Source organism: Myripristis murdjan, chromosome 5 (assembly GCF_902150065.1).
Source record: "Myripristis murdjan chromosome 5, fMyrMur1.1, whole genome shotgun sequence".
Taxonomy (NCBI): domain Eukaryota; kingdom Metazoa; phylum Chordata; class Actinopteri; order Holocentriformes; family Holocentridae; genus Myripristis; species Myripristis murdjan.
The window spans coordinates 11,029,264-11,050,704 of NC_043984.1; the positions used below are offsets into that span (position 1 = coordinate 11,029,264).

At 41.3% G+C, this 21,441-nt stretch overlaps 1 protein-coding gene across 4 annotated transcripts in view; it reads right to left on the reverse strand.

Moving 5' to 3' along the window:
* poc1a (POC1 centriolar protein A) overlaps positions 1 to 21,441 on the reverse strand; it is a 44,538-nt gene continuing 23,097 nt past the window's right edge. For 3 of the 4 annotated variants that reach the window (XM_030052447.1, XM_030052445.1, XM_030052446.1), the window contains exons 10-11: positions 11,255 to 11,525; positions 1 to 1,206 (exon numbers count right to left, since the gene is read on the reverse strand). In XM_030052447.1, coding sequence (XP_029908307.1) covers positions 1,079 to 1,206; positions 11,255 to 11,525 — 399 coding nt within the window. In that variant the 3' untranslated portion in view covers positions 1 to 1,078. Of the gene's footprint in view, positions 1,207 to 11,254; positions 11,526 to 16,935; positions 17,056 to 21,441 lie in introns of those variants that run through there. The other variant, XM_030052448.1, reaches the window with a different exon arrangement.

Below are 21,441 nucleotides of genomic sequence, written 5' to 3' on the forward strand. Positions count from 1 at the left end.
TATGATTAAAAAACATTTATTATAAAGACAAAACACTTAACTTACTGTTCAATATAAAGTTACATATGCATCAAAAAAGTAAAAAGACGAAATATAAAAGCTTCATTTTCAAACTAATAACAATCAGGTTTTCTGAACTCTTAAAAAAAAAAAAAGGAAAAAAAAAGAGAGAGACACGGTAATGGATCTGTGCTACTGGTGTGAGTTTGCTAAGTCATGTTGAGATCATGTCTTTTTACTGATGAACATGTAAATGAATAAACTGCTGTGAACAATTAATTATCCTTTGGGAGTGAACGCAGTGAGTAAGGTCACATTTCAATTCAGCAATCAGTTAACAACTTCCTCTTTCAACAATCACTCAAAACACTGAAAAGGAGGCTCAATTTTTTTCTTTTCATTTCCAAATAATTTCAGTTTAATTCATTTCCTAGCTTTAGTGCAACTAAACAGAGATGTCCACAGAAAAAACTGTGCAAGACTGACATTTAAGATGTGTGTATGTGTTAAGAGATAACAAAAAAAAAAAAAAAAAAATCACTGACACGATAGCATCTTGCACATGTGGCACCCGAGACACTCATGCACACAAACACACAGAGATACAAACATGCACACACATGCATAGGCAAGTACAAAGGTCCCCTGCATATGCCCGGCGCACAGCCACAGACATACGACATAGACACACACACACACACACACACACACACACACACACACACCCGCCCCGGCAACTAGTGGCAGCAGGTCCTTACTCAGCAGAAAAGAGCCTGCTCTCAGCACTATTCTGGCGGAACAACTTCTCTAATATTCAGCTCCTTCAGTTGTGATATCTCTTTGTAACATAACAAGACACAATGCATCAGCAGCAACACTAAGTGTGCATTGCAAGTCCAATCAGTAAAAGTGTTCACTTAAACCCAGAGGGAAACATGCATGTGTGAGACTGCCTGCGCATGTGCTTGTATATTTGGAGTGTTTTTTAAACTCTAACCACTCTAAACCATTAGGGCTCTGCTGTGTCTGTCAACGCCGTTGATCTGACACCCATGTAACCCCGATGGTAAACATAGCATCAACCTGTCACCATCTTTAGGCCTGATCTGTGCTCTGTAGACGCAGACCAATCTCCACTTGGTTCTCCATACACTCCTTCAGCTTGTCCTCTGTCAGTGTCAGCCGCTGCTCCAAGATAGCTACAGTCTGCATGAAGGAAGAGAGAGAGAGAGAGAGAGAGTGGAGGGAGGGAGAGAGAGAAAGAAGGAGATGGATGAGGGAGAAAGAGCATGTTAGAGAGGGGCTGCACAGTGTCAGCCTGACAGTAATGACCGTGTAATGGCTGTTTGTGTGTGTGAAAGAGAATGTGTGTGTGTGTCTGAGATAGATGTGCAAGCAAGACAATCCAACTTATTACTGTGGAGAAATCTGCTGCCTGAGCCGTAACACGAGAGTCTGTGTGTCTGGCATGCAGCCTCTCTCTCTAACACAGTTGCACAAACACACTTTATATATGTATATATGTATGTACACACACACACACACACACACACACACACACACACACACACACACACACACACACACACACACACACACACACACACACAGACTCATTCCTGTGCAGGTTGGGAATGTGTAGGTCATGATGCCAGTCTGACACACTTGTCCAGCAGTGTCCAGCATTTGCTCTGTGTATGAGTTGGTGCGTGTGTTACAGTGTGTGTGTAACCAGCATGGTATACGCAACAGATTATCTTCCTCCAAAGCACAAAAATGTATAGAGTAGGGATGCAAGATGTATATCTGCACACCATCGGTATTGGCCGATAAAGGCTTTAAAGTGAAATGCTGGCATTGGCCTGAATGAACATTTCTGCAGATATGACTGCTGATAAGATGACACTTTAATCACGCCTGATTGGTTGACGATCTGCATCTGTTAGTGGGCCATCCCGGCAAGAGTAGGCGTAACACGTTGATTCCATTACAGGATAGCCTTGATGTTCTCTGCAATTAGGTGCAAAAAAAAAAAAAAAAAAAAAAAAAAGTACATATATTGGTACTGGAATTGGCAATTGGACAAAAGAGCTGGAAAATACTGGCAAAAATCCACTATCGTTCACCCCTAGCATAGAGAAAGTTTATGTATTTAAAATCAGCCTTCTCAACTTGTCATTTGGCTGTAACACTTACTGTAAGACGGCTGTCAGATAATTTCAAAGAGTACCATCAGGAAAAGATGACCAAAATAGTCTTTTCTATCAAACATAAAGTGTCTTACGTGTTGGGCCACCATGAGCCGCCAGAACAGCTTCCGTGTGCCTTGGCATAGATTCTGCAAGTCTCATGAACTCCAATGGACCACAATTTGTCCAAAAAATATTGCCTGATTTGGTGTTTTGATGTCTAAACATGTGCTGTTAGTCCACATAGGTGTTCAACTGGGTTGAAATCTGGTGACTGTGAAGGCCATAGCAAATGATTTACATCATTTTAAACAAAAGTTAGCCCATCAGTTAGCCCTCATGCCATCCTGGAAGAGACCATTCCACTTTGTATCTCCACTCATCTATTTAGGTTATCCACGTAGAGTGGAACCGAGATCAACAGGACTTATCTGTCTGAACTGAAGATGATGAGAAGTGAAACTAGAATCTAAAAATAAATCCAGTCAATCTCGATTCAACTCTGTGTGGGTAACCATGACCTGGATGACTGGCAACCTACTCAGACATTTATTTAGGTATTTCCTGTAGCCATCCTGTTATCTTTGGGTTTGACACCATTCAGTGTTTAACGTCTTTAAATACATGCTTAACGTAATTTTTTGCTTCGTATTTAATGACTTTTTCTGTTATTTAAGTGGGTAAACCTAAAATTAACATGACAATGTTTTCAATGTGTATGCATCAGTGTTTCTTTGGGTCAGTTTGACCCCAGGCTATTTCAGCTGCGTAAAGAAATATCAACTTTTTACACAAATTTGTTTTAACTGTTTTGGATGACACTGAGCAACTATAACATGCTATTTATAATCTTCAAAAAAGTTCCCTTTGCTTTAGGACCCTAACTGAACATAACCATACCTAATAGTGATAGTAGTAATGTGAGAACCGTACTGGTTCTTGCACTACGAGTTGGTTAACCATTTGGGAGGGAAAAACGTGATTCCCTCAAGAACTTTGATGTACAAGAAGGGTGAGTGGGGATATGTTTTTATTTAAAGGGCTATTTAGACAGTCAATCAGACACATAAACTTGGGTAACAATTTTTTACAATCATAATTTTCAGGAGTTTTAAATAACTGGTGTCAAATTGACCGCAATTGATAAAAAATGCTAGTCAATTTGAAGGTAACAGGTAACAGTTAATTTGTCAGCTGCCTGTACATCGCCAATAGTGACACTATACACAGATGTACTGACAAAACCAAGAAGTAATAAATGTACAGGAAGACTAGGAGGTTAAAGAACAAGCCATGCAAACCCAAACAACAAAAGAAATCTGCAGGAGAGAGAGAAAAAAAACTACATTTCTGCTTTGAATTATTCAAGAAATGAAAAAGAAGCATGAAAATGTGGTGCTGAGAATCAGAGGACTTCTACGAAATGTGATTCTGACATGTTTGAACGCAGGGATTCTTCATGGAAAAGCAGATCAGAAAGTGCCACTTGACCTTAAAGTGAGAGGTGCATACACAGTGGAGACTCTGCTCCGGCGATGGCAAACTAACAAAGCTATAGTGCTGGAGAGCCCACTCAGAAAAACGCTGGTGGTGATTTTGGATGAATCAGAGCTTTCTTCCAAAAGAATTCATGCCACTGGAATCAATGAAGCACCAACAGGTCCCACAAAAGATGCAGTCTACCAATGGACCAACCAGTAACATATATCACCTTGTATGGCTCTGCAATTATAGGTGCTCCCTTAGTCGCATCATTGTAATTTTGAAAATGGCAGAACGCAGCGGTGATATGCATAATTAATATGTTTATTCACAATGTGGTGTCTGAAATACAGCATGTGGTGCATGAACAAATGCACAAAGGCGTCCCTTGGGATAATCAGTGTAATTTTAAAAAGCACCAAAACAGCAGTCAGACATGTAATTTCCCCCAAGTTATGTCAAAATCCAATCTGTGATTTCTGAGATGTGATGGACGGATAAACAAACTGCACTGTACATCATTTCATTGATAATTCTGTGCGTCTATTCATTAAGAAAGCCTCATTCTGGTGAACACTTTGATTAGAGGCTGTCTTGTATTTATTTAATTTCTTAGAGCAGCGCTGTGTTTTGGAGGAATTGGAAACTTTTAGATGCTATGCAAAGCAGATAACTCTCTAAGGCAAATGGATCTAAAAAGGCACAAATATTTGAACCTTAATAGATCCATGTCAATCTTAATGTCAACTGAGGCATTATTTTGTAAAACAAGAATCTGGAACATCTGAAGGTCTGCATGTTCACTAATGTAGACAAGAGGCAAAGAAAAAAAAAAGAAATCTGAAACTGACAAATGAAAGTGACAGAATTCATACCAAAAATGTCCCCGAGTATCTTAGTAATGAAGTCAGCTGAATCAAATAAGAACATTCTGCACTGATGAAAGTGAATTCAGGTCAGAGTGTATGTCTTTGCATTTTCATAAAATAGTCTATATCCCTCTCATAGGAAACATTTTTGTATAGGTTATGAATGATCGTATCTGTGTGTGAGCAGATAGGCCTCTGTCAGCAGAGAGCACAGAGGAGTCTGTGTGTTTTACATGACACATCATGGAAAACCAGCTATTTATCCTCATAGTGCCATCTTTAGATCAGTCTGGTGAGCAGAAAATCAATTGAGGGAGGGACCCTTTAAATCTTAGGTTAAGCTGAAATGTGTGCTTTATTGAATTACATGCATGTAGGCACTGAGGTTGCCTGATGTAAAGTATGAACCCTGAGGACACAGTGTTCAGTGCAACAGGCTTTGATCATGAGCTGAATGATAGACATGTCAAACACACTTCTGGACCTTTGGATCCGGGATATGTTTTTTTTTTTTTTTTTTGTAAACGTGATATTTTTGCGGTCTGCACAACATGGAACACTCTATACTTAGCTCTTATTTCATTTCCTTTTCTTGAATTTCTCTTACATGGTCATTTTATAGCCACAGGTACAGTGCTAGGACACTTTGGCCCTGACCCTTGCATTCCTTACTCTTACTGAGTTAGAGAGAGACATTTGAGAGTGAGAGAAAACACAAACAGAGAGTGAGAGTAAAAGCAAGAGAGGGTGAAAGAGCAGGAAAGCAAGTAATTGAAAGAGAGCTACGGAGAGACAGGCTAGGAAGGAAGGTACAACACATGGCACAGGTAGTAAGCCATATCTAAATGCGCCACACAGCAAGCACGTGGCATGTTGCTACAGTATGCAGAGGTCTGTAACAGTCTGGGACAGCGCAGCAGGAATCAGTAATTGGCTGTCGTGGCCCTAAAATGACCCCATAGAGTCATATAACGAAACACACATAATGCACAAACAAACACACAACCTGGCATGAACATATGTAAACACACCGTAGTGAAATGACTGACAAAGGTTATCTTATCCTCAGATAATCTCATAAAGCCCGATACATGGAGCATATACAAACGTATGCCATAACTTGTAGGCGAGTGGTGTTTTCTTCTCGGTCATCGAGCTAGATAATGTCGACTGCTATTTCATGCTGCAGGGGAGAGACAGGGCTTGTATTTCCTCTTTCTTCCCCTCCCCCTCCCTTGCCCTGTCTCTGTTTTCTAGATCAATACTACCCTGTTTATCTTGCCAACTTGATATGGCTACCCAGTGCTCCTCCCAGCTACTGGTGTTTCTGTGGGAGTGTGTGTGTGTGCGCGCAGCCCTGCATACGTGTGCATGTTCGTGTCCCCAGGCAGAGGGAACGTTATACGGGCCTATAGTTTTCATCAGGAGTAGAAACCAAATCTTTTTGCTCCTAAAAATAGAACTAGCTGTTTTTTCCCTCTCCAGAACACATTATACTCTCCATCGCCCTGAGCGTTACTGGCCTGTGTTACAAAAGTCTGATAGCTGTGGTATGACTCGTGCTACAACAGAGTCTGAAAGTCAAACAAAGACGAGCTGACGCTGGTGACGGTTGGCGTAGCTGACTATCCATGTTTCAAAAGCGAGTTAGTGATGCAAGTTATCGGACACACTGATATTCAACTGCAATGTGCTGAGAACAAACTAGAGTCGAACAACAGACTGGTAGTTAAGTGATAGTGTAAGATAGTCTTCACTCTTAGTCTTCACTTTTTATTGGTACAGTTTAATACTCATTTTGTTTCCAATAAAAAGTGAGTTATTAAGGTGCGTTAACACAAGCTAGTAAAATCCATATCACACTAATCCCCAGAATTAAACTATAATGCAAGCACTAACATTAATAACCTGGAAGGAGTGCCAAGCAGAAGACTAATACAAATCCAAATATTAGCTATCTGCCAGCCGCAGCCTCCAATACACCCTCATGTTACCCGATGATAAAACTGCTGATTTGCATTCTATTGATCAGGTTCCTACTTGACTCAGAGAGTGGAGAAATACTGATTTGTTTCAGGTAAAATTATTTTAAATCATACAGCATGTTTATTCATTGCTCTACTAGGATGAAAAGGTACAGGTCATTAGAACTCTGGAATAACCAGAGTACTAGCCAAGGAGACAAGAAAGGAGAAATAAGCACAAGTTGATACCAACTTAAATGGTGCTAAAAAAGATGTTGGAATATGAGGTTATGGTCTTTAAACAGTAAAATATAATTATACAAAAAAAAAAAAAAAATGCTGTAAAAGATTCACCACTTTGTGTAGTTATCAGGTGTAAAAAAATGTGATGCTATTTGCTACTGCAGACTGAACTAAGAGTAAAAGTGTCTCTTTAGTATTAACATTACTGCATGCTAAGTGGCAATGGAAGCAAGTTACACGTCATGAACTTGGTTTCAAATCCTTTTAAACAGCTCTATTACTGCTTCCCTCTATAGTCAGAAATACATGAAATGTCCTGAGTGCAATTTTGACAGAAATGATTGCATTCTCCATGAGCACTGCAAATACTACAGCTTCCAATTGCTTAAAATCAGAACCACCACTGTGAAAACACTGAAATTCTTCAAAGAGGCGGTTAGTTAGTGAGTGCTTTACAGGCTTGTGACAACCTAGAGGCTTCACTTTTATTGTAGAAAGTGGTTTAATCTAGAAAGAGGAACTGTCGTGAGTTACACCTTTATTTACACATAAAAGGACATTTTCCTTTCACTTTCTCTTAAGGTCACTTGTAGCTCCACTTACAGCTGCGGTAACAGGATTGGTACATATAACACCTGTCCTTATCTATTCTTGATTTCCCGAGGTCACACAAAAATACACATACGCACAAGCACAAAAGCTTCTGTGCGCATAAACACACATACACACAGGTTTAGTGGGAAAAGGCTGTCCTCAGGGTGGGTGCTCTGGTAATTTTGGGGATTTACAAAGTGGGATGTGCATGGCTGTGTGCTTGAGTGTGGTGACTGGCAGCATTTTTGAGAGATGTGTTATTTCAAAAGATCCAAGTGTAAAAACACTTTGTTACTTTTTTTCAATTAGTCAAATGGCAGAGAGGGTTTTATGTGCTGCTATTTGGTAAATCATAGTCTCATCTGCTATTGTAGAGGAGGGGGGTCACTGCCATGTCATAGTTTGGACGAGGACTAACAAATGAGAGAGGCAGAGAGAAGAAAGAGAGACAGAGGGAGAAAGAGAGAGAGAGGGAGAGAGATGATTCATAATTAAGAGAGAGACAGTGAGAGAAACAGATACAGCAATAATTACAAGAGAAAGTGAGAATACAAAAGAAGGGGATAAGTGTGGGTATGTAGGCCTAGTGTTAGATGACGTGTAAGAGATGAATTATAAGTGAGAAAGATAAAGAAAAAGAGATGGAGTGGGGTTGGAAGGGGGAACAAGTCAAAAGCAGCTAACACAGCAAACTGGCTTTGGAAGCTTCAGTCTGACGATGAATAATTCATCTCTTCCCTCTCAGCCTCTTGGATGATTAGAGTTACAAAGAGCTGTAATAGTGAAAAATAATACAGAACGAACAGGAATATAGTGAAGAAATAAATAATGCCGCTTTGTCAGCCCAGTCTCTAGTGGCTGGGCGATGGTTGAAATGGATGAAAGTCTCCATCTTGGCCAGAAATTAACAATGAGAACATGAGTATTTCAAGTCACTGTTTATCGTGGAAGGTGAAATACCAATCGACTTTTTCCCGGGTATAAGTGTTTTCAAAAGTCAGCGGCAACAAAAATCGGTTGAACTTGTCCCAAAAATATTTAGGGTGCCTTGTGAGAGTAACGCACATCAAGTGTTAAACTGTGCTTTGATCAAGCATGCCACAAGTATTCCAATCTACAGTACATTAAATGAATCAATGTGTGTCTTTTAGCGGGACCTTTTCTTTGTGTATCAATTTTATACACAAAGCCACTGTTTCCTGGATGGATTATGCTGCAAACAGCTCAATTTTCCAGCGGTTTAAATGAGTGTTTAAATGTTGTGTTTTCCACACTATGATGTATATATATGGTGGTGCCACGTCTAACTTGTAGTGGAGGCATGGATTCCCCTGAGGGCTGAAGAGCCCAGTCACCAGTAGTAGGTCTTATTCGAGCATTAGGTCTGAAGTTCCTTTAAGATCAAACAACTTTAATGTATAAGAATAATACTTTCTGGAACAGTTCTGCAGCTATGCTAGTGTGACAACTATTACAAATCACTGCAAAGCCACGTGCACAGGGAAAATGTGTTTTCCATGAGAAGCTGGGGATCAAATATTGCTGTAGGTGGTCAGAATTGCATTTAGTGAGGCCCAAAGCTGAAGACAGACAGAAGAAACAAAATACTGCAAAGACCTGAACTTGATTTCATGGAAACCACTGTCGCTGATTTTATAAAGGAGATGAACAAATTTTCTGGCAGTGACAACCAGGGGACGGTAGTTCATTGGCTTTGGGGTGAGAAAAAAATGTGAATCCAGTGAAGGCGGGGGGTGGGGGGGTGGGGGGGTGGCGGCATTGCTCCCTCTAGGAAGGGTTAGCTAGCCGCCTGGCTGCCCTGGACCAATATTAAGTGCTTCCCATATGCTGAACTGCAGCTTTGTTGAAGAGAGAGAGATGGAGAAGAGGGAGTCAGAGAGTCAGAGAGAGAGGGAGAGAGAGATGAGAGATTGAAGAGAGAGAGAGAGAGAGAGAGAGGGAGGGGAGGAGAGAGACAGAGGCAGGGAAAGAGATGCAGTTCGACAAAAGCAAAAACACAGCATTCAAGCCTTCTGTGGTAAGTGCAGGTCCATTAAACATTTAGACCTACTACCAGAGAGGAAGCAGAGTGCTTCTAGTGCTTATGTATGAATGATGTCTTTGCTAGGGGTACATTCATAACCCCCCCCCCCCCCCCCCGACACGCCCCCCACACACATCCCATTCCTCCCCCTTTAAACACGTTCCTCATGTTCCCTCTCTCCCCTCCTGTTTCTTGTCCTCTATACCCTTGCCTCTTTCCTTCTATCCCATGCTGCTTGTTTCTTCTGCTCTTTAACCATTTTCTCCCTACCTGGGTGCTCTTCGCTTTTCTCAACTTTTCTCTTTGTACCAGGTAGAATTTCTGCTTATTCTATATTGTCACACAAAGAAGTTATTTGCTGGTGTTATGCAAAATATTCCTCTGTCCACAGAAATGACTGAAAATTCAGATTTTAATAGCCCAAGTCCGTGTAAGTCATTGTAGGAGTGAGGCGTCAGCTAAATCATAAATTTTAAATTCTATTAGTTTTCTAAATTTTGGTGTGCCAGAAATGATGCCAAAGCAATGTACCTCTATTCTACAACAGCTGCTTTACAGGCTTCCTCAGTAGCATCCTCGCTGACCACACTCATAAGGCTAAACAAAAGTGCATAAAGTCAAATCGAGGAGATAAATTGATTAAAAGTGGAACTCTGGCTCTTCACTGGTTTGCTGTGCTTTTCTGTTTTTGTTCGAGGGCCTATTTTTAGGCCTGATCTCGCAGGCTCTGGTTTGGTCTGGCTTCAAACTGCGCCTGGCCTTAACCAAGCCGCAGGATCACTCACACAGAGAACACAGCTGAACCAAACTCAGCCAGGGCTGTGTCTGTGTGCGTGTTTTTTTCTTGTCCAAGAAAAGAAAGATGAGGGAAATTATCCAAAATGAGAGTTTTTTCTGTCCTTCCTGTGAAACGTAGGGCTAAGCTTGAACATTTGGTGGCAATTGGTAAGGTTAGGTTAAGGCTAGTTGTTGAGTCAGTGAAACATACCCACCTGCATCATACTACAAATGTGTTCTGCATAAAGTTTATATGTACATATCATATTAAGAAGAAATTAAAGACTTGATATGTATGTGGATGTTCCCTGTTCCTAATGGTTTTCCTATGCCTATTGCCAGAAAAGTGATGTGCAAATTTCCCTCTAGTTATTGTCTGTTGTTAAACAGAAACAGAATGGAAAGAAATAATGAAAGAAATAATGAGCCCATACAATATTATCAAGCACTGCAAACCCTCATGTGAAAACAAGGTGAAAAGGAAGCAACTACACAACCTCATACTACTGTGGGTACAAGACACTTCTAATGCACAATACACTATGACACACAATACACAATACCACGCAAGACAAACATTTCAGCGTGAACTGGTCGATAGGCAGGTGTCACTCTCACCCCTCTTCCACTAAGCCAGTTTGTGAACTGGTTCAAAGCTGGTGCCAAATCTCAAACCAGTTCTCAAATAAGCTGTGAAGCATCACTAATAACTAACCAGTTTTAACCCCAGCTTGTTTAGAGATTATATCAACTTCTGACACTTTTAACATAGTTTTACCACCTACGTCCTGCTTGCTGCACCGGGACAGTGACAGCAAATATGTGTCTGATATGCATTGCTGGGAAATCGGAGACGTATATGATGACGTAAGGACGTGGCTATCTGGCCAGCTCCACCAGTGGAAAAGCAAAGAGGGTTCGCGAGCTGAGCAAAATTCAAACTGGTACTAGCACTAGGTCTTGTTGGTGGAGAGGGGGTAACTGTGGTGTGGGCCTACCTCTGCACAGATTTATCTTCATTACTACGCAGAACTTCTATGTCTCATAGTACGGGTACTGTTGCTGTGGAAGATTGCCACATCCTCTGCTTACCTGAGTGAGAATATCCAGCTGACCAATAATGTGCTCCAGGGTGCTGGCTAGAGAAGGAGGCACCCCTCCGTCTGCAGCCTGGGCCTGAGGGTGGGCTGAATGCTGGGGCAAGCCCTGGGCCTGTGTCTGCTGGGAGGAGGAGGAACGGGTGCTGGGATCTCTGGAGGTTTGGGGCTGGGAGCCCTATTGCGGCTGCCGCTGTGGTATGGGTCTGAGAATGAGAGGCGGTTTGGGAGTACTGTCTGTTGCAAAACTCGGCCGAGTCGTTGGTCTAGAGAAAAAGGGAACAGATGTTCAAAACTTAGCTGGTGCCTGATTACTGCGCAGGAGTTGCATTTGATTATAGAGGGGATAGTTAACATACAGAGCCATACATGTTTCTGTGACCCTTTACTCTGTTTTTAATGTAAATCTGATTAGGATTTAATTCTACACATTGTTTTACCTCTTTATATAAGAGACATCTAATACATTTTGACTTTAAACACTAAACAGTTTGTTGGTAGTCTGTTAATTTGCCTTCACATTGCTTTCTTGGTCATGATTTTTCCCCCTAATGGGACTGACCTAGTTAAATAAAGGTTAACACCCACCACAGAAGTTCCCACCACTAAACTGTTGTGCTTAATTGCCGCTGTGGCAATTTTAAATCTACACATTGAAAATGCTGTAATGTAGAACAGAACTCTTACTTGAACAAAAAGTTACAGTACTTAAACTTAAAACAAACAAACAAACAAACAACAAAAAAAAATTACCAGGATAATTTCAAGCCCATTCTGTAATGAGAATGAAATTTGACTTTTCATATATTTTCATACACAAAATTGTTACAGTGTAGTGAGCACTTTCTGTTGTGCAAGAAATTAACTATAAATTGTATGGACTTCTACATGGAACTACAGGAAGAAAGGATCTGGACTCAAAAATTGTAAATGGTGGACGTGCTCTCTCTTTCTTCCTCTTTATCTCTCTCTCTTCACACACACACCACACCCACACCAACACAAAACTGCCAGTCAGTCTGCCTGTGTTGTGATTAATTTAGTGAGACATAAACACATGAAGGTCTGTGATCACATCTCTCCATCTTTCCATCAGTCTACATGACTATTTCTCCATCTTATATCTGCCTGTGGGGACCTCTGCCTGGTTGTAAAAATGGTACTTGTTGTGTGTATGCATGCATGTGTGTGTATGTTGTGTGCATCTGTTCCAAGACAACCTCTCTTCTCTCTTCTCAGCGAGGGAGACAACAACCGTTTTACTCATCACCACCCAACAGGAAACATCTATTCACACTCAGCTAAATGTGTTTAAGACCGCAGAGTCAAACTGTGCCAATGTTCACTGCAGCCACATCAGCTGAGCTGTCTGCTGCTGCCTGGTCTTTCACGTTTGCCACAGACAGGGGTGATGCAAGCGGCCACAATGAATGGGGCAGGGTTTCCTTACAATCAATCAAGTGTTTATTGATATACTTTGTTGTATGCACTTGAGTCCTCCCAAGATACTGTGGACAAACAAACAAAAGAACAGTAAGGAGGGAACAGGAAAAGAGCTCATAGCCCTTACACATTTTGATGCCAACCTCTCATTGGTTTGGCACCCATGGTGTGATCCAAATAAGGCGTGTTTTATCAACTTGTACATTTACATGCACAGAATATCCTCACTATTGGCTATATCCTGGTTGTTATTTGGATTTAACTGTTCTCATGCAGCTTTGATGCCCTGAATCTGAATGTCCTTTACTATCAATTAGCTGTCCACCTGTGATGTCCATCTGTGAAAAACAAGCAAAAGGAGACTTTTTTTTTTAAACATCAGACTGTGTAAGCCTGAGTTTGACAGACTAAGATATTTACCTGTGACAATAACCCCAGTTTTTCTCTGTACTCTGTATTAGCAATGGTGTGTAACCACAGCAAGGAAATTACCACCACAGCAAGAGAAAATGTGAAATCAAAATAAATCTTGTAATTTGTTTCTATTATCTAAAACTAAAAAGGTATAGTCCAGTGTTTTTTTGAAGTGATGATCATATGATGATTAAAACATTTTTAATACTAGAACCTCGACTTGAATCATAATTTGGGCCCAAACAGCAACAGATTTGGCAAATGACAAATGTAGACTTGCCGCTCAAAAGCACCACAGCTGCAAAAACCACAGAGGAAAGACTGAACCCTTTTTGTTATTAGAATACAATGGGCATCTTAATCAGGAATTTGAGCTTACCAGTTATCAAATTACAGATTTATCACTTTTACATGCGTTGCCCGAAAACTAAGTTACACGAGTATCCTGATTAAAAACGCAGTTCTCTGTGTAACCGTACAAGTTGGTGTGAACAGATTAACTGCACTCTGTGACAAGCTCAAATATTGACCCTAAGGGAGTGAGTATTTGCATTAACCTTCAGCGGTCTGTAAAGTGTCACCAGACAAGTGTGACAATTTAGACCTATCAAGAGTCTAAAGTAATGCACAGATCACAGGCTCCACTGTGGCCTGATTGAATGTTCAGTCCGACACTGCAGGTAAAGCTAGGCCAAGTTTAGCTCAGATCTGGCTACTGACCTCAGCACTTGTATTCCCGAATTTTACCGATCTCACAGATGTTATCTTTTATTGTTCTGAAAGAAATTTGTTCTTGGGAAAACAATGCTTGCTGTGCATACTGACAGACATTTTAAAAGAAAAAATACAATATAAAGACATTTAATGTGACAATCATGGGCACTCGAATCCAAAATGAACACGATTCATTCTTGCATGAAGCATGAATGTGCTCACCAAATGTCATGGCAACCTGCTCAACAGATTGTAAGATATCAAATTTAGTGGCACTAAAGGCCAGAACCCTGTCAACTTTGGTGACCCCATGACCTTTCCTCTAGCACCACCCTCTGGACAAAATGTACAAATCCCACTTTAACACTATTTGCATTCCCTTGATGAGCACCAAGCCAGCAGCGGACCAGTGGCAGAGGGCCGATGCATGCTTAACCTACAACTGGGAACAACTGAAGCACAGATGTGTTTGGTGAGGTTTGAATTTTTAACAACCTGTTGACCTGTGGCAGAGGGGGGAACTGATTCTACAATGAGAGTAAGTATCCAATTATTTGACAAAATGCATAAACAGAGTGAGGAACTTCAGAACCAAGTCCAACAATTATTCTGTAGAAATTGATGTTTAAAGTTAAAAACTGATAATGACTAAGCAAAACAGCCTTAAACTCCAGGCTACATATTGGCCAATATAATCACTAGTTTTGAATCAGCAGTAAATTGGCTAAGGCCCCAGAAACTTGAAAAGCACTGTTACAAAATCATCTATTATCACAGTGCTTAACAATCATAATTCATAATCTCATTACAGATACAATACAAAGTGCTGGTAAATTCATGACACATTTATAATGAAGTGCAAACCATATCCTTATCAATCATTTCAGCTGCATGGCAGGACCTCAACACCATAATTAACTTGTCAAACCTCCTACCTGGTGAGTCTAAAAATATATATTACTAATGCACACTACCTTTGGACTTCCTTTTTTAGATTTAAATACATTGTACATAATATGGCACTTGATTTCTTTGTAGTGTACAGTACCACTATGCTCTGTGTTGATGGCTGTGCTAGGAGAAGCAGAGAGAAAAAAAAAATCAGGGAGGGAGGAAGGGGGAGAGAGAGAGAGAGAGAGAGAGAGAGAGAGAGAGAGAGAGAGAGAGAGAGAGAGAGAGAGAGACAATAGGCTAGTCTTGCTGAGCCAACAAGCTCCACCAAGACCGGATTAACTCTTGTTGAGTGTATGACTTATAGCTTTGTATTAAAACAGCTGCTTAAACACACACAGACACACTGAGGCACGCATGTGCACACACAGACACCGTGCAGGCGTCCACACAAACACACACATGCTAATACAGAAAAGCAGGGGCAGACATGGAGACATGCACAGCATCTGGGTGGGCACACACACACACACACACACACACACACACACACACACACACACAGTTACCACCCTCTTGATGAATCACCTGGAGTGGAAAAACCAACAGTGGAAAATTTCCTGAGGCCCAAATGAAACTCTTAGTCTGACACAGCGAGCCATCAATACACCCTGCAAGCTGCATGCTAAAACAATTCATCACACTCACACACACAAAGGTCCCCCCGTTTGTCAGAAATGTCTTTCTGCCCCTTGAGCACAGGGTATTGTGTGTGTGTGTGTGTGTGTGTGTGTGTGTTCGCGTGCACACAGGAATGAGCAAGTGAGGTCAGGGAGAGAAATGAGAAAGAAAAGCGAGCGATAAAGTGAGGAAAGGTGAGATGCATGCACACACACACCAAACACAGAGTTGACTTCCCTCTGCCCTGGCAGCTGGTACCGCCATTAATTAAAGTCTAAACAGGATGATGTGCAGGTACAACTGAGGATGAGGGTAATCAAACCGTTCAAGTGATACATGACAAGACAAGTAAGAATGTGTGACTGGTTTCCAGGACATGAAAGGATGACTGATCTTGGCTAGGAAGCAGCAAACCAGCTGACAATATGCCACAAGAAAGTATGAGAAATTTCATCTCTGTATATCAGGACTGTGACAATTCAGGGTCGGGAAGGGTGGACTAGCGATTATGGTGACTGTCCCTCAACTGGAAGGCCTGAGTTCAATTCCCTGTGATGGCAAGCATCTGCCACGTTGTGCGTATATCACAGGACAGTGAATCCCTTCCAGCTCCAGTGTCACCCATCTGGGGTTGACCCTGTGCTTTAAAAGGAAAATTCCATCTTGAATACTTTTATACCATTATACAGTATATAAGAAAATCTGTGATGCTAAATGTGCCCTAGAAGTTGTATTGGGAACAAATGTTACAATTTCCTGTTTTTGTTACACCTACTCTTCATCAACCTGCCTCATTCACTTAACAATTCCCTACACTTCCAAGAATAACTTTTGACATCCCCCAGAGAAGTTGCCTGACTTACAGCACCCATCTTGGTTTTATGTGTACGCACAGAACGCAGTAACACCAGTGATAACAGCAGAACCACAGCAGGTTTCCAGTTGAGAAAATGAGTCACACCCCTTATAAAAACATAAAACATGTCTTACAGCTGCATTGCTGTCTGGTCTACTGAAGCTTCTGTTGATGGAGAGATTGCTCTTCTCCTTTTCTATGAGGCATTTCTCTTTACAGGATTAGTAAGTAGCAAAATGGTGAGTCTAGGAAAAGGCCCATTCAAAAAATCTGATATTTATTGTTGCTTCCAATTAATTTCCTTTGTACTGGCACTGGAAAAATCTTGGATGTGACGTGATGTCCATGTTTGGCACTTAATCCTAAGGGATTGATTAAAAAAAAAACAAAAAAACCCTGCAGTGTATAACTTTGTGCCAGTCACCTAGGTTGTTCCTCTCATTTACATTATTTTAGATGATTAAAAGATTGAATGATGAAAAACAAAACAAAAAAAAAAAAAAACATGACCATACAGATTAATTACTCTGTTAATCATTCACTCACAAAGGGAATAGATAAAGCTTAAAACAATGGGCTACTGAATTGGTATCATATCCATCCATCACATCATCACACAATTCTAGCAGAGAAAAGTTGCACAATTCAGCAGCTCCTGAAAGATCCTTACTCCTGAGGTGGAATCAAATAGAGTTCGATGAACTAAATGCCGGCCAGGGTCCTTTCTGTGTGGAGTTTGCATGTGCTCGATGTGTCTGCATGGGTTTCCACCGGGAGCTCCAGTCTCCTCCTACAGTCTAAAGACATGCGGGTCAGGTGAACTGGAGATACTAAATTGCCCCTTGGTGTGAATGTGTGTGTGAAGGTGCTTGTTTGTCTGTCTGCCCTGTGACGAACTGGCGACCTGTCCAGGTCTTACGAGGATAAGCGGTAGGGAAAATGGATGGATGGATGAACTAAATGCAAGATTATTTCTGCTGATAAAGAAAAATAAAACAAACAAACAAACAAACAGAAAACACAAACAATCACTTCCAGAATCTGTGAAGATGGCTTGACAAGATGGCACAACATGACCCTGTGCAGTACTGGAAAAGAGCACAAGTAACACTGGCATTCTCTGATATTACATTGGCCCCTTAGGGGGGCATTCATTTCGCATTCAAGGATCAACAGACAATCAGAAAAGAATATTTTATTCAAGAAAAGGCAGGAAAAGGCTGAAAAGGCACTCGTACCAGGTAACACACCTAAAACTCACCACTGAAACAATTCCTTCTCCTCTGAAATAACTGGAGTGGTGGAAACTTTTTATGGCAAAGTATTAGCGATGCTTTGTGCTCACTAATAGTCGCCTGTGCTCAGAGCATCGCTTTGAGTCTATGCTGTGGTTCAGCTCTGCCTTAGACTTCTGGACTATAGCAGGATCCACAAGGGAGGATGGTGCTCATTTAACCCATTTACTGTGGCTACTTAATTCGCATCCCTGCCTCTCATCTCTCTCTCTCTCTCTTATTCATTCCATATCTCTCTACCCCATTTGTCATTTTCTTCATCTGCTTTCATCCCCAATCCCATTCTATCTAGCCCTCTCTCACCCCTTCATTTCTCTCTCCCTGCTATTACTCCTCTTGCATTTGTCTGCCTCCATTTTCAGCCTGGCTCTGCTGATGCCTATCTCTTACAAGCTCTCTGTCTTTACGGTAACAAAGATGAACAGGTGTCTGTTAATGACTCACTAGATCACCCCATTTCTCATTTTCTCCTTTCATTGTTGTCATGCTCTTTTTCCCACCTCTCAATCTTGCTGTTTTTGTTCTACTGTGCTCATGCTCTCTGGCTCTCCCTCTTTCTCTCACGTGCTCACCCTCTTTATCCTTCTTTCTACCTTTCACTTTCCCTCTCTGTTTCTTTCTGATGCTCTCTCGCTCCACTAGACCATTAGGCTCTCCTTCACTCCACTGCATCTCCTTGTCTTTCCACACTCCTGTGTCCTCCCCTGCCTCTCTCTCTCTCTCTGGCCTGGTCTCCATCTCCTGCTGTCAAATGCATTCATCTCACCCTGCTAGTACAAGCCCACCTACCATTCCATAATGCCACCTTAAAGATGCACACATACATCCAAAAACGCTCCATGAAACTGTAATCTACAATGCTCTGAAGTTGATCATGGGTTGGTTCATAGCTTCTGTTGTTGTTGTGGTGTCAATAATTAAGGAGAGTGCCAGTAAAGTTTGGTCTGGTTTAATATAGTACGGATGAATTAACTTATAGCTCCTGTAAATGAATTAACTGATGGCAATGGAGACAGATAATTACTGCAGTCTCAGAAACCCGCTCCCTGCTCTCTCCAATTTCCAACCTAAAGCTGAGCTGAGCAGTGCAGTGATGTATGTATGTATGTGTGTGGTGTATGTTGTGAGGGGAAGCCTGCTGTGAGTGTGCAGCTCGTCTGTCTGTGCACGTGAGTGGGAGAAAGACCCAGATGTGGAGCTAGAGACAGGAAGGGAGGGAGGGAGGCAGAGATGGATGGAAGGATTAGGGGGGGATGTGATCAGAGAGAGCTGATCTGCCTGTCAGCAATGGTTGGCACTCCGGCACTCACTCACTTACACGCACACACACACAAACACAAACACACGCGCACAGACGCATTTATTCATGCATTCACACACAAACAGCAGCAAATAAAGATTTGCTCAGCTGTGCTCTGCAGAGAGACAGCCCGACTGAACCACACACATCCTCAGTCTTTGGCTGGCTAGACCTCATTCCAAAGCTGGATTATTGTGCATAGCAAATAGGCCTACATGTTCCTGGTATAGTGCCCATCACTGGCAAATTACGAGGGAGATTCGCATCAGAGTACATCAAGGGATCAGCATATCAAATTAGCTACTTATGAAATCCCCATGGGTTTCATTCTGAGAGGGCAGTGGCCATGGATGGCTTTTGCCTCTGTATGAATAAACGGAGCATTACTGTCTCATTAGCTAATTTCTTCTTGTTGAAATGCATTATGAGCAGTGACTTTATTCAATAACACTGCATGTTCGGTGGCAGCTAAAACTATATGAAGAATCTGTGGGGTGGTCTTAAGGCACAGATAGTTCTAGCATTTTGTCTCGACTCAACTGCACTGCCATCTCAAAAAGACTAAGCAACCAAACACAGCATTATTTCAAGCTTTTTGAACATGCTGTCTGTTAACATCACACACAGCATGGAAACACACCTGCTACCAGAAACATAAAGATACTCTGCATTACATTTATATTCAAAGGTCTCAGAACCAGCTGTAAAAAATTAATTGGTTTGGCACAATGGGAAATTTCAGCCAACCAAACGCACTGGTCAAAGATGTATTCGAAACTGTGCTGATAATTTCCATAAAACATGGCGAGTTGTACTTTATTGTTTTCTCTGCCAATGACTGATGTAACAAGGGAGCTCCTTAGTGATATTTCTTGTTGTTGCACCACTTTGAAGAAGACATTTCGTAACATACATGTGTTGTGAACTGCCGCATAGAAGCACACAAGAGCACATTCCTTACTTTGACTGTGACTTGTAATTTGCCCCACAAATACTATAAAACCCATTATAGCCTTTTAAACGGAGTAATTTTTATATGAAGTTAAAAGGCTGTTGACAATCATGCTCAGTTCAGAGATTAAATTTTAGTTGTTTTTTTCCTCACTTTAGGATATCAAAGTTTTTGGACACACAACTCGATTTAATTTCTGCAGGGAGATTACAGTTTTCTGATGTCATCAGTGATCTGAACTAGATGTACGTAAGGGGCGGGCCTTCCTGCAGGACCTGCAGAAGATATGTGCGGAGAAGGTGGAGGAGGGGCATGTTGTAATGCACATTTGTTTTGTGGGCTGGACACTAGTTGGTCGTGGGCCGGAAATTGTCTGTGATTGCATGCTGTAGTGATGCTGTGGTAAAAACACAAATGTGGGGGATACAAAACTGTCCAAAACAAGCAGGGGAAAATTTGTACTTCTTGTCCGTTACAGACACCTCCAGTCCACCCAGGTTTGCCACACGCATGGAAAATGTATAGACTAGCATGCCCGAGCCATCTTTTTGACATGCTAACAACTGCCTAAAAGATAAAATAATCTGATATTTGATTTCATTTTGATGTTGGAAGTTGATGATAGACCGCATTTTTTTTAGAATCTTTAAGATCAAGAGATATTTAGGCTATGTACTATAAATGATACAGAGAGCAGGAAGGATGTGGAGGGCAGACTGCAGGCTGACGGCGGGCTTCGTACATTGGTATTGCGGGTCGTGGGCAGGTGCGGTGTGAAATCATGCGGGTGTGGGTGGGTGCGGTCTTCAAACAGATCCGCACAGACCTTTAATCTCAAGTGTAAACAGGCACGCACCATGCACATTTTGTGTATCTCTTTAATTAGACTGCAGTCAGGTTTTCAGATGTGTGAGCAGCAGCGTTACGCATCTTTCTCATGTTTGCTCTTAGAGGGAACATCCTGTTTACTTTACTCTTTCTTTTCACTTCAGTCCAACAAACAAGCAAATATACTGAAAATAAACCAATTTATTACAGCACATTAGTTCCACTTTTCCTACATTGTGCAGTATCTCTGTCTTTCTCTCTCCAGGCTCAAAAAGGCTTGAAATATTCCCTTCTAACGTGAAGAGAACACGTTTTAGTTAACTGGTGACATTTCTCTCTCCTCTGTTTCCTCTCAGACAACACGTGTGTGAGACTTGAGTTGGCTTATGATAGATGAAAGGGCCTGATATTAATAATGAATGACAAGTGGCTAAATAATACATGAACAGCAAGATATAGGAAGCAGGCACTTCCAGGTGTAGCCAATAGCACTACTGACAGGCAGAGGATAAATCATGAAAGAAATTCACACACCTTTCAATGCTTTGACTGACTTTGTCTACAGATTAAAACTGAATTTAATGAGGGCAGCAGTGTGTGTTTGTGTGCAATAATTGGGAGTAAACATTGTAAGACAATATTTGAGTAGTCACAGCAGCAGTCAAAACTATATTTAAATAGTAATAACAGCAATAAACAGTATGTGAACTGCTTCCTTGGCCATGATGCTGACCTCCTGAATGATGGGCTTGTTTTCAGAACAGCAAGAAAATCTGGAGGCTCTGTTAAGTTCTTACAGTCAGTAAAA